Here is a 10,705-nt window from a genome sequence, read left to right as displayed (position 1 = left end):
GTTTGGGTACGGTTAACAAACCTAGAAGCGTGCACTTCATTTTTGTATAACAAGCTAAGATTTTGATCTAACGGTTTAGATATATTAGCTTGAATCTTAATCAGGTTTTCATCTAACAGTGGATAGTGTTTGCTTTGTGAGCAAGGAGAAACCCTGATTTGAAAGAATATATGAAGGAGACATCTAGCCTTGTGCAAAAATAATCCCCACACCTTACATGTGATACTAGTTTGCGTGATAGAGTCTGTTCTCCTTTAACCTTTGGTTTTCTTCTTCTAAAACCAGATTAAAGACTTAAAGACTTCATTGGGATTGTGAAGCCAGATCGATACTACTTTTATCGTAGTTGTGTGATCTCATATTGCATCTTCTATCGTACGAGTAAAATCAGATTGATTCGCTTGAGATTAACCTCTCCGATAGGCAAGATATAAAAAGTAATCACAAACATCTTCGTCTCATCGTTTCGTGATTCCACAATATCTTTTTTCGCTACCATACAATTAAGATTGTTGTGAGGTGATTGATTAATCTAGGTTGTTATTCGGGAATATAAGACCGGATTATCAATTGGTTTCTGTTCACCTTGATTTTATATCAAAAGACGAAACAAAAACTTTAGGGTTTTTCTGTGGGAGACAGATTGATCCTTTGATAGACTTGTTTGTGTGAGATATATTTGTTTATTGTCAAAGCCTGCGATTTTGGGTCGTAGCAATTCTTAGTTGTAAGTGAGATCATCTAAGGGAATCAAGTGCATAGTATCCTGCTAGGATCAGAGGCGTATGGGTGCAACTTTACCTTGGATCAGTGGGAGACTGATTGGGGTTCAACTACAATCCAGTCCGAAGTTAGCTTGGAGTAGGATAGTGTCTGTAGCGGCTTAATACAGTGTGTATTCAATCTGGACTATGTCCCGGGGTTTTTATGCATTTGTGGTTTCCTTGTTAACAAAATTTCTGGTGTCGGTGTTATTTCAGTTTCCACATTATATTGTTTTATCTTTATAATTGAAATAATACAGGTTGTGCTTTAGATCATCAATTAGAGTAATCCAACATTTGGTTGTTGATTGTCATTGATTGATCCTTGGATATTGGTCTTTGGTACTATCCAAGTTATTCCTTGTATTTGATTCGTATTCGCAGTTTCTGTTTGAGGAAATCAAATCAAGAGAGAGAGATATAAACTCGTTGATGTACTTTTAATTGATTGAGTCTTGTTGATTCTCTTAAAAGTATATTCGAGTTTGTCCATACAGATTGCTAAGCGAAATATTGGGTGGTGTCATAAAACAATAAGATGCTTCTAAAACTACCTTTTTAATTGATTATTGTTAGTATAAGAAATATGCATAATTTGATCGATATATCCATTACGTAGGTGTCTTAAAATGCTTTTCAACGGTATAGAGCTTTCGAATATCCGTGATATATTTTATGAAATAAATCATTTCTACATTTTAATAATTATTATCCATAAGGGTATAATTGTAAAAATACTTAAAATACTCCTCCCTCTTACTTGCCTTAAAAATCGTGCAAACTTAAACAAGGTCATCTATTGGTGGGACGAAGGGAGTATTTTCATTTCTCTCATATCCTTAAAACCAAAGTTCTTGATGAAGCTAGTCACATACCTATAAGCTTATGTAACAATTCATATAAAATCATTTATAAGTTGTTGGCGAATAAAATAAAACCTTTAATGGACAAGCTCATCTCCCCTTTTCAGCCTGTCTAAGTTCAAAATAGATAAATACAGAAAATATTCATCTCATTTAAAATGAATTAATTCATACTGTAAAAAAAAAAAATTGGGAATCAAATAAACATATCTAAGACTTTCGATAAATTTTCCTTTCTGCTTGATGTTCTTAGGAAAACGGGGTTTGAAAATGATTGGTGCAACTTAATTCAACAATGTATTAGTACTGCTAATACATCTGCCTTGCTTAGTAGTTTATTGGGTAAACATTTTTCTCCTACGAGGGGAAATAGGCAAGGAAATCCGTTATCTTCTTACCTATGTATCCCGTGTATGGAAGCTCTCTCTTAATACCTTGTGTTAGCTCAAAAAGAATGTGTTGATAGATGGTATGAAAATATCTGAAAGTAACCCCCAATCAATCATTTGCATTTGCTTTTCGCAGATGATTGCTTGGTGTTGCGAATGGTAATCTTGTTAAGAGCAAAGATATCCTAAAAGTTTTTACTGATTTCAATAAGGTTTCAGGAAACTTCTAAACTTTGAAAAGCATGAGGTTTTTTTCAGTTCAAATGTCTCAAAGTTTCAAAAAATAATAATGAGAATTTTAAAAGTTTAAAACTCAAAATGGATGATATATACCTTGAATGCTCCTTTGTTTACCAACCTTCTAAAACAACAATCCAGGACTTACTCTAGTAGGAGAGTGGGAATGAATCATTGAAGGAATCTAATACAAAATGAACTGTCGGTTTCCCATAATCGACATCAATTCCACTGTCACTTGGTAATGAATTTGAGTCGTAGATGAAGGGAAGATGCATACGGTTAGAGTTGTGTTTCCTCCTAGAGTAGTGTATCCCGCAACGTAACATAACATCTCTTCTGCATATTGTTGAGAACTTGAGATCGCTTTCCCATTTTAATTTCTGAACCCTGAAGTTTGCTCTGAATTCAAATTTCAAGAAGAAGAAGACTGAATGTCTCTGTTGTCAAATCTCCCCGAAGGGATTCACGACGACATATTTCTATGGTTACCAGCAGAATCGATCTTATCATGTAGGTGCGTATGCAAATATTTTTATAATCTACTTTCTAAACCTAATTTCATCAAGAATCATCTTAATAATCAAACTAGTAAGAACAGCAAACCTAAGCTCTTGATTAGGCATTTCTATGGAAATAAGATTTACTCCATAGGTATTGATTATGATGCTTTATTATCACCATCATCAACAACAACACCATCATGTGGATTTGAATTTCGTGGGTCTGTTCTGATAAATTACCCATTTAAATCTAAGAATTTATATTCCACTCATGTTTTTCTTTTGGGTTCATGCAATGGCTTAATTTGCTTAAAGATATTTAGTGTTGAAAGTTTTGTGGAGACTGATTATTATTTTAGTATTTTGAACCCATTAACAAAAGAATTTAAGGAATTTACTAAGCCTGAAAAGAGTTACGGCAACATTACCTACGGATTTGGTCATGACGGCAACACTAATGATTACAAACTGGTTATAATATCAGGTTATGATTGCTTCAAAATTGATATTTATACATTGAGAAAAGATTCATGGACTGGTATTCAGGGCACTGTCAAATTCTTATTTCGGTGTGGTAAAGGATATTATGGTGTGTCTTTCAATGGATGTCTTCATTGGTTGGGAAGTATCGAAAACACTCAAGGAACCTCCTCCGAAGTTATCTTCTCTTTTCATATTAGCAATGAGATAGTGGTGAATATGCCGTTACCTGAAAATATTATTATGCCACCTATGGATTACTCCGGAGATGTTTATAAAAATGTGGCAGTGTGGGGCGACTGCATAGGTATAGCTTGTATTTGGGGATCAGTTAAAATTGATGTGTGGGTAATGCAGGAATATGGATGGAGTAAAAGAATCTTGGATCAAAAAATATACCACAACCCAGCTACCATCGCCCTCAAGCGACATTCCATTTTGGAGGCCTCTATGGTATTTTGACAATGGGGAAATACTAGTAGATAATGATCGCAGACAATTACTTTTATATAACCCAACAACTGAAAAAGTTAGATCCGTGGTGGTCCGTGAAATTACTGTGGCCAATATTCGACAGAGTTATGTGGAGAGCATAGTCTCAGTTGGCTCTGGTACGTATCTGGAGAAACGGATTACAGATGGTGTCGTGAAGAATTCCGAGCCACAACGGTTGAGGTAAAATTTATAACATGTTATGCATTTTTTCATTATTTCAGTTGGTATATTTTTGAGTCTGCAACTACAATTCCATTTCAGTTGTTTGTCTTTCAACATTTTGATGTTTCCTGTCGCTTCTGTATGTTTGGTTTGATTTTTAGTACACTGATTGTATATTATAAAATATTCTGGAAAAACTTTTGCTTGTTGGTACCTTTTGGTGGCATAGCCAGTGGGTGGGAACTTAAAACTTGTGTGGGTTTCCAACACTGTCGAATGGGAGGCATTTCCATCGCCTCAAGAGCCTGTCACTCTGACCCTTTTGTCCATTTCAATCTTGTGTATTGTTTACAATTACAATGCTCTAAATGTGAGGCGCACCTTCTAAGGGTGATTTAGAAAAATAATATCTAGGTATAGAAAATAGAGCTGTTCTAGTTCTACATATACTGACCACCTAATGGTGAAGCTTATATGGGACTAGCTTTAGAAAAACATATTTCATCCCAGATAGTAAGACATAGAAGAACATGCCAAGGTAACACATTACCAGATTATCTTCTGTTAATGAGCCTTATAGCATCTCTGCTTTCCTAAACCTGTTTATTCTTATGTAACTGATATCCGTTGCTTTGTACATAAGAAAACTTCCAACAGTTTGTCTTCTCTTCGTTAATTATTGTCTCGCAATCCAGTGGTTTATTTGATTGACTGTGACATTAGAATTTTCTAAGTTCACGCTGAACATCAAAATTTCCTCATTATATGGTAAAGGAAATAGAGCTGTTCTACATGTACTGACCACCTAATGGCGAAGAACATGGTTTCTACCAAATAGTATGCTAAGGATTGAGGTCACTTGTTACCTGTGTGACCATGTCAAAGGAAAATTGTCAAGTCTGATAGGCAATTTGTCCTGTTCAAGAATTTCGTTGTCCTTTATATGAATATTGTGCTCCGTATGCTGTCTCTAGGAATTCGTTTTCTGAAACTTCCGAAGTGATTTCTCCACCTTATGAATTTCTGATGTATATCTCTAGTGACAATGTACTCAAGTAATATAATTACAGAGAAGAATATCCTGAAAATAAACAGGCAAATGGATGGATCTTCATGTGGTCCCCATGCCTGTCATTAGCGATTGAGAACTGTCGGTGACATAGTTGAGAATAGGGTTGATATATTATGTTTTCATTCATTAATGACTAACAAGTGTCCAAAATCCGAGATAACAGGGTTGATATTTTCGCTTGTCATTCGTTATTGAGTGTGGTATACAAATTAGAGTTTGGATTAAGTTTTGATCTTTTTTCTCCTCGTGTAAGGAGATGCTTGATGGACTTATAGTTTACCAAGTAAGATTCACCAGCATGGTAAACCCCATCTGGGTTCTATGGTTGTCCACCTTAATTTTGCATTGGTGTTCCGTACGGCTGAGTCTTATAGTGTGCATTTTCAGGCAGAGTATCCCGAGCATTCGTCGTTCCTGTCCCTTGCTGAAATGGAGAAAGAAGTGAACCTCATTTTAGATACTCTTGGACTAATGTCATATTTGTCCTATTCAGAGGTATGTTGTCTTACGCCACTTTGTTCTAAAGATTATTGGTCATCCATAATCCGTTTATCTCCCACCAAGGAACATATCGCTGGAAGTTTACAGCAATCAAAATGAAATTCTGTCAGTTTTCTTCACTAATAAAATGGTGTTATGGATAAATTGGCTTTGCTTAGGGTACCCGACAAAGATAGATAGTTAGGAAAATGAAGCCCAACAAGTCCTAGAGACCTTATGGCTTTCCGGTGAGTTTCTATAAGCATAATTGGTCTACTGAAACATGTAGGGATGACAATTATTATTTGGCATGATCCTATCATCCTTGCAATAATTGTGTTAAATCTCTGTCATGTTCTTCGTAATTCTCTTATAGTTTATTCTTAGGTTAAATCTTAGTCAGTTACTTGTTCCAAATATGAAAAAATTGCCAAAAATCATCTGAATCACATAATCAATTTTGAAAAACCCTGAAATTCTCATTTCGTCTGAGACAAAATCTCAAAGACCCCTCATGAGGTTTAGCTGTAGCATGGGTTTCAATTTGATATTTGTGCATTTTACTCTGAATATGATTAATATGCTTGCTAAAATGTTTGAGCTAAAAAAAATGTTCTTTAGGTTATGGGCCCGTGAGACTCAGAAACTCTTTCATGGAGTTAAAATGGCAAGGCATAGTGAGCTGGTGTCTCATTTGTTCTTCACAAACGATTATCTGCTATTCACGAGAGCTGATTTAGGCGAATGTAAAAACCTATTAAATGCTATTGAGCAATTTAGCATGGTCTCGGGGTCAGCTAATTATTTTTCAAAAATCAGGCCTTTTTTTTTAGTAAAAATGTGCATCCTCGCCATTAAAGAATGGCGATTCCTCTTCTTAAAATTTAAAAGATTAACCTAAAAGATTCCTGTCTTGGGGTTCCATTGTTTATTGGTAAATCCAAATTGGAAACCTTTCATGGCCTTTTAGCCCAAATGGACGAGTAGAATTCAAGGATGGAAAAGTAAATTGTTCGCTCAAGCGAGTAAAATGGTCCTTAACAAGTCTGTTCTTGCGAGTCTACCAGTTTTCCAAACGGGCTGTCTTTTTTATCCCTAAAAAGATAACGAATAAGCTTAATGCTGTGCAACGTGACTTTTGGTGGGGAAAAGATTCTAACCCTCTTTTTGATATCTGCATTACATACACATTATCCAGATTTCTGCATCTGATTGAGCAGAAACCTTAACTTGGAAGGTGAATTTAGTGACTGACATTCCCTCGTTCAATTCTTGGTGCGTTCTTAAGATAAAATTATTTTGTTCTCATTATGACTTGCTGAAAAAAGACAGGATTAGATGGAAATTGGAAGAAAGTGACATTTTCTCTGTCAAATCTCTGAATGCTAAGCTTAATTTCCGTCTCACTGAAACTTGCTTCTATCTTATAAGGGGTGGACTCCTAATGCATTTTTTGTAACCATGTTTGTGAAACTATCCAGCACTTATTCTTTGATTGTTTGTTTGCTGTATCTGTTTGGCAGCTTCTCCCTAGTCCTGCCACGTTTAGTGTTTGTATAGTAATAGCTGACATCAAGTATTGGTGGATTTAGAAGAGAAAAAAGAAGGTGCAATAGGGCGTTTACTGAAAAAATTAGCTCAAGTATAATTAATATCCGAAGTTATATTCAGTTCTTCACACCTTTGATTCGAGATACACGTCCTGACAACTTATTGCTGACTGTTAATCACACTTCAGCCTAGACATTGGATCAGTACTAGAAATCAGTCTTCAAAGCTTACTGTTGATGCTTCATGGACTTCTAATGCAGTGCCTGCTGGTTTTGGTATTATCTTGGCTAAGAAATTTCTTTTAAGTAATTAGCCATAGTATCCATCGACAGCCGATGGTGATCCACTGCCGCGAGAAGAAACACAGAAGTGGACCGTGAACTCTGCTACAGCCGCTGGACCAGCAGAACTAGGTTTGCTTCTTTGTTAACTCCGCAATAGTGGTCCTACTGGTAGCCTTGAGCAGAAAACCTCGTCTGCTTCCGAAATTTCTAAAGTGGCTGCCCACAGGACTATCTATTGATGCGAATAATTCATTTATATAGTGACAGTTAGCATAAAGATATGTTACTATAAAATCAACTATATGGTGACACATTAAAAATGTTACATAACATAGTCACACAGTAGCAGTTATTCTAAAACTGTTACAGTATACAACTAAGATGACGGGCCAAAACTGTTACAGTATAATACAGGTTTATGTAACAGTTCTTACACGAAACTGTTACTGTTATTCAACAACTAAATATTTAGTAACAGGTATTCTCAGAACTGTCACCTTAAAAAAAACATGAACTGTTACCAAAAACCATATTTCTACTAGTGATCTACAGCAGCAACTTCTTAATTAATACAAAATATGTGTTCTCGAATCAAAATCAAACCCAACTCTCCACTAAATCAAACCAAACTCTCCATCAAATCCTAGTTTCACAAATCAATTCCAAAACCCTAAATTAAGCTTCAAAATCTTAATTAATACAAAATTGAATTTCAGAAAGAAAAATAACTATATAGGATATATTAGGAGATGATGGTGGTACTGGGATTATGAGACGAAATAGATGAAGAAGAGGAAGATTCAGATGAAGAAGAGATGATGGTGGTACTGGAATAGATAAGTTTTCTCTCGGGAGTAAAGATATGAACAAGGAAGAGAATGGATAGGTAAGTTTTCTCTCAGGGTATAGGAATTTACACGTGCTAGTCACATGTTAGCGGATAACAGAAATAAGGCTAACGGAAATAGCCCAACCTCTACAGTTACGGTAGGATAAATTAACCATTATATTATCGGTTACGTCTAACGGATAACGGTTATAGCGGAACTAAACCTAACAGAAACTGGGTAATCGGATTCGGCTAACGGATAACGGATATCCATTGACAGGCCTACCCAAAATAATGATGCCGAAACTATATTATTAAGAGAATTTTTTTCTAATAATACCTGAATTACACCACCTTCAGAATGCCTCTGGATGATCCAATGCAACACCGCCGCTTGTTAATAGATTAACCACCACTTCTTCGGCGTATAACTAATTACCTATGTGTATGAAATGCACTAACAAGGAATGTCTAGTAAAATTGTTGGTATTTGAATAGTTAGAAGCAAGACTATTGACGACTGATCAGCTTGGTGATGGACTAATATTATTAAGCTAATGGGCTAAGTTTAAAAATCAGACAAATATGTATATACTTCAAAATTCCCTAACCGTGTACGAGGCATGTATTATAAACGGTTACGGTGAATCATATGTAGTAAATACTATATATATTTTTTTTGGAAAAAACATCCACTTCGGTTTGGCTTTGTTTTGTACGAAACTGTTTTTATGAAATGGTTTGGCATAATTTCAGGAACTTAAAAACTGTTATCCTTGGTTTCGGTTATGGTTTCATCCAAAATCATACCAAATTGTACCATTTACATCCCTATATATTGTCCATGTCCGATAGAATAATTTGTGATGTATTTTTTCCCCTAATGACGCAGAAGTGTAACTACAGAGCCAAATATCTGAATTTGCAATAAGGTGGGGCAAACAAACATAACCTATCTTCGTTCATTTTCATCCCAAGCATCACTGTTGAGATACGGGGAAATTGAGAAGTTAAAAGAAATGTGTTGGTTATCAATACAAATTACATGCATGACTACCATTTTGTTTTGCTCATTAACAGTTGCAGATTGATTTGTACGTTCTATTAGAAGGTTTTGAATGAGCATTATTGCTAGTGATGTTTTATTGAAAGTTTGCCAGGATAAGTGGCACTCTAGACATCATACTCAGATAGTTAAATTTATTGCAGAAACTTTATAAAGTAAAATAAATTTGGGTGGGAGGAACTGAAACTTTTTATGAACTGAAATTAAATATAAAAGAAAAAGACCGATTCTTAGAAATTGTTTAACGACACAGCTTAAGACAATGTGAAATATCTCTAGAGCCGTTTCAGCACTGGTCATTCGCTAGTCTATATTATCTTACTTAACTTACTACCTACATTAATTATGAAAATTTTGTTTATGTATTAAAAATACAATAATACATATAAATTAAGGTACTACTAAAGGAATAACAATAATTTATATCAATATATTAGATTTGAACAAAATTAAAGAACATAAACAGTTTAATTTTTTTTTTAAAATTTATTTCTTATTATGACAGTGCAGCCAAACAATAAAATTTCCAAGCCGTTGACTAGTTTTTATTTTTCTTTTTCAGTTTCAATCCCAAACTCAAACACTACTGAAAGTGGGAAATAGATTTGCAGAAGAAGAAATGGAAAAATCGCAAAATTGAAGTTTGGATCTCATCGATTTATTAAAGGTATCATGGATTCATCATCTCAATCTTCTTCTCTTTATCCTCTAATAAGAAACCTAAATATGAGTTACCTAGAGAATTAGTCGAACAAGAGATAATTTTTAGGTTACCAATATAAATTATCTTAAATTGTAAGTTACTTTCCAAGGAATTGTCTTAACAGTTGCAGATTGATTTGTGTGTTCTATTGGAAGGTTTTGAATGAGCATTATTGCTAGTGATGTTTTATTGAAAGTTTGCCAAGATAAGTGGCACCCTAGCCATCACACTCGAATAGTCAAATTTATTGCAGAAACTTTATAAAGTAAACTAAATTTGGGTGGGAGGAACTGAAACTTTTTTATGAACTGAAATAAAAGATAAAGGAAAAAGGCCGACTCTTAGAAATTGTTTAACGACACAGCTTAAGACAATGTGAAATATCCCGTGTCGTTTCGGCACTGGTCATTCCCTGATCAGTATTATCTTACTTAACTTACTACTTACATTAATTATGAAAATTTTGTTTATGTGTTAAAAATACAATAATACATATAAATTAAGGTACTACTAAAGGAATAACAATATTTTATATCAAAGTATATTAGATATGAACAAAAATGAAGAAGATAAACAGTTTGAAAACATTATTTTATTTGTTAAATAGCCAAAGGGTACCCGGACTATTTTTTTTTTAATTTATTTCTTATTATGACAGTGCAGCCAAACAGTCAAATTTCAAGCCGTTGACTAGCCTTTATTTTTCTTTTTCGTTTTCAATCCCAAACTCAAATACTACTGAAAGTGGGAAATAGATTTACAAAAGAAGAAAGCAAAATTGAAGTCTGGATCTCATCGATTTATTAAAGGTATCATGGATTCATCAT

At 34.5% G+C, this 10,705-nt stretch overlaps 1 protein-coding gene across 4 annotated transcripts; it reads left to right on the top strand.

Annotated features, from left to right (window-relative positions):
* Positions 1-2,642: 2,642 nt before the first annotated feature.
* LOC113353274 (F-box/kelch-repeat protein At3g06240-like) lies at positions 2,643-7,636 on the top strand. 4 transcript variants are annotated; one of them, XM_026596925.1, is made up of 4 exons: positions 2,643-2,770; positions 3,594-3,911; positions 5,353-5,460; positions 6,969-7,636. In XM_026596925.1, the coding sequence occupies exons 1-3, from the start codon at positions 2,688-2,690 to the stop codon at positions 5,408-5,410; spliced, it is 459 nt and encodes a 152-aa protein (XP_026452710.1). In that variant the 5' UTR covers positions 2,643-2,687; the 3' UTR covers positions 5,411-5,460; positions 6,969-7,636. The 4 variants fall into 4 exon arrangements, 3 of the variants coding, with proteins under 3 accessions (XP_026452710.1, XP_026452711.1, XP_026452709.1); XM_026596926.1 differs by lacking the exon at positions 6,969-7,636 and adding an exon at positions 5,625-5,643; XR_003361184.1 differs by having other exon boundaries at positions 2,644-2,770; positions 3,241-3,911.
* The last annotated feature ends 3,069 nt before the right edge of the window (positions 7,637-10,705 follow it).

Source organism: Papaver somniferum, chromosome 2 (assembly GCF_003573695.1).
Source record: "Papaver somniferum cultivar HN1 chromosome 2, ASM357369v1, whole genome shotgun sequence".
In the NCBI taxonomy this organism is placed as follows: domain Eukaryota; kingdom Viridiplantae; phylum Streptophyta; class Magnoliopsida; order Ranunculales; family Papaveraceae; genus Papaver; species Papaver somniferum.
This window is presented reverse-complemented; position numbering and strand designations above follow the sequence as displayed.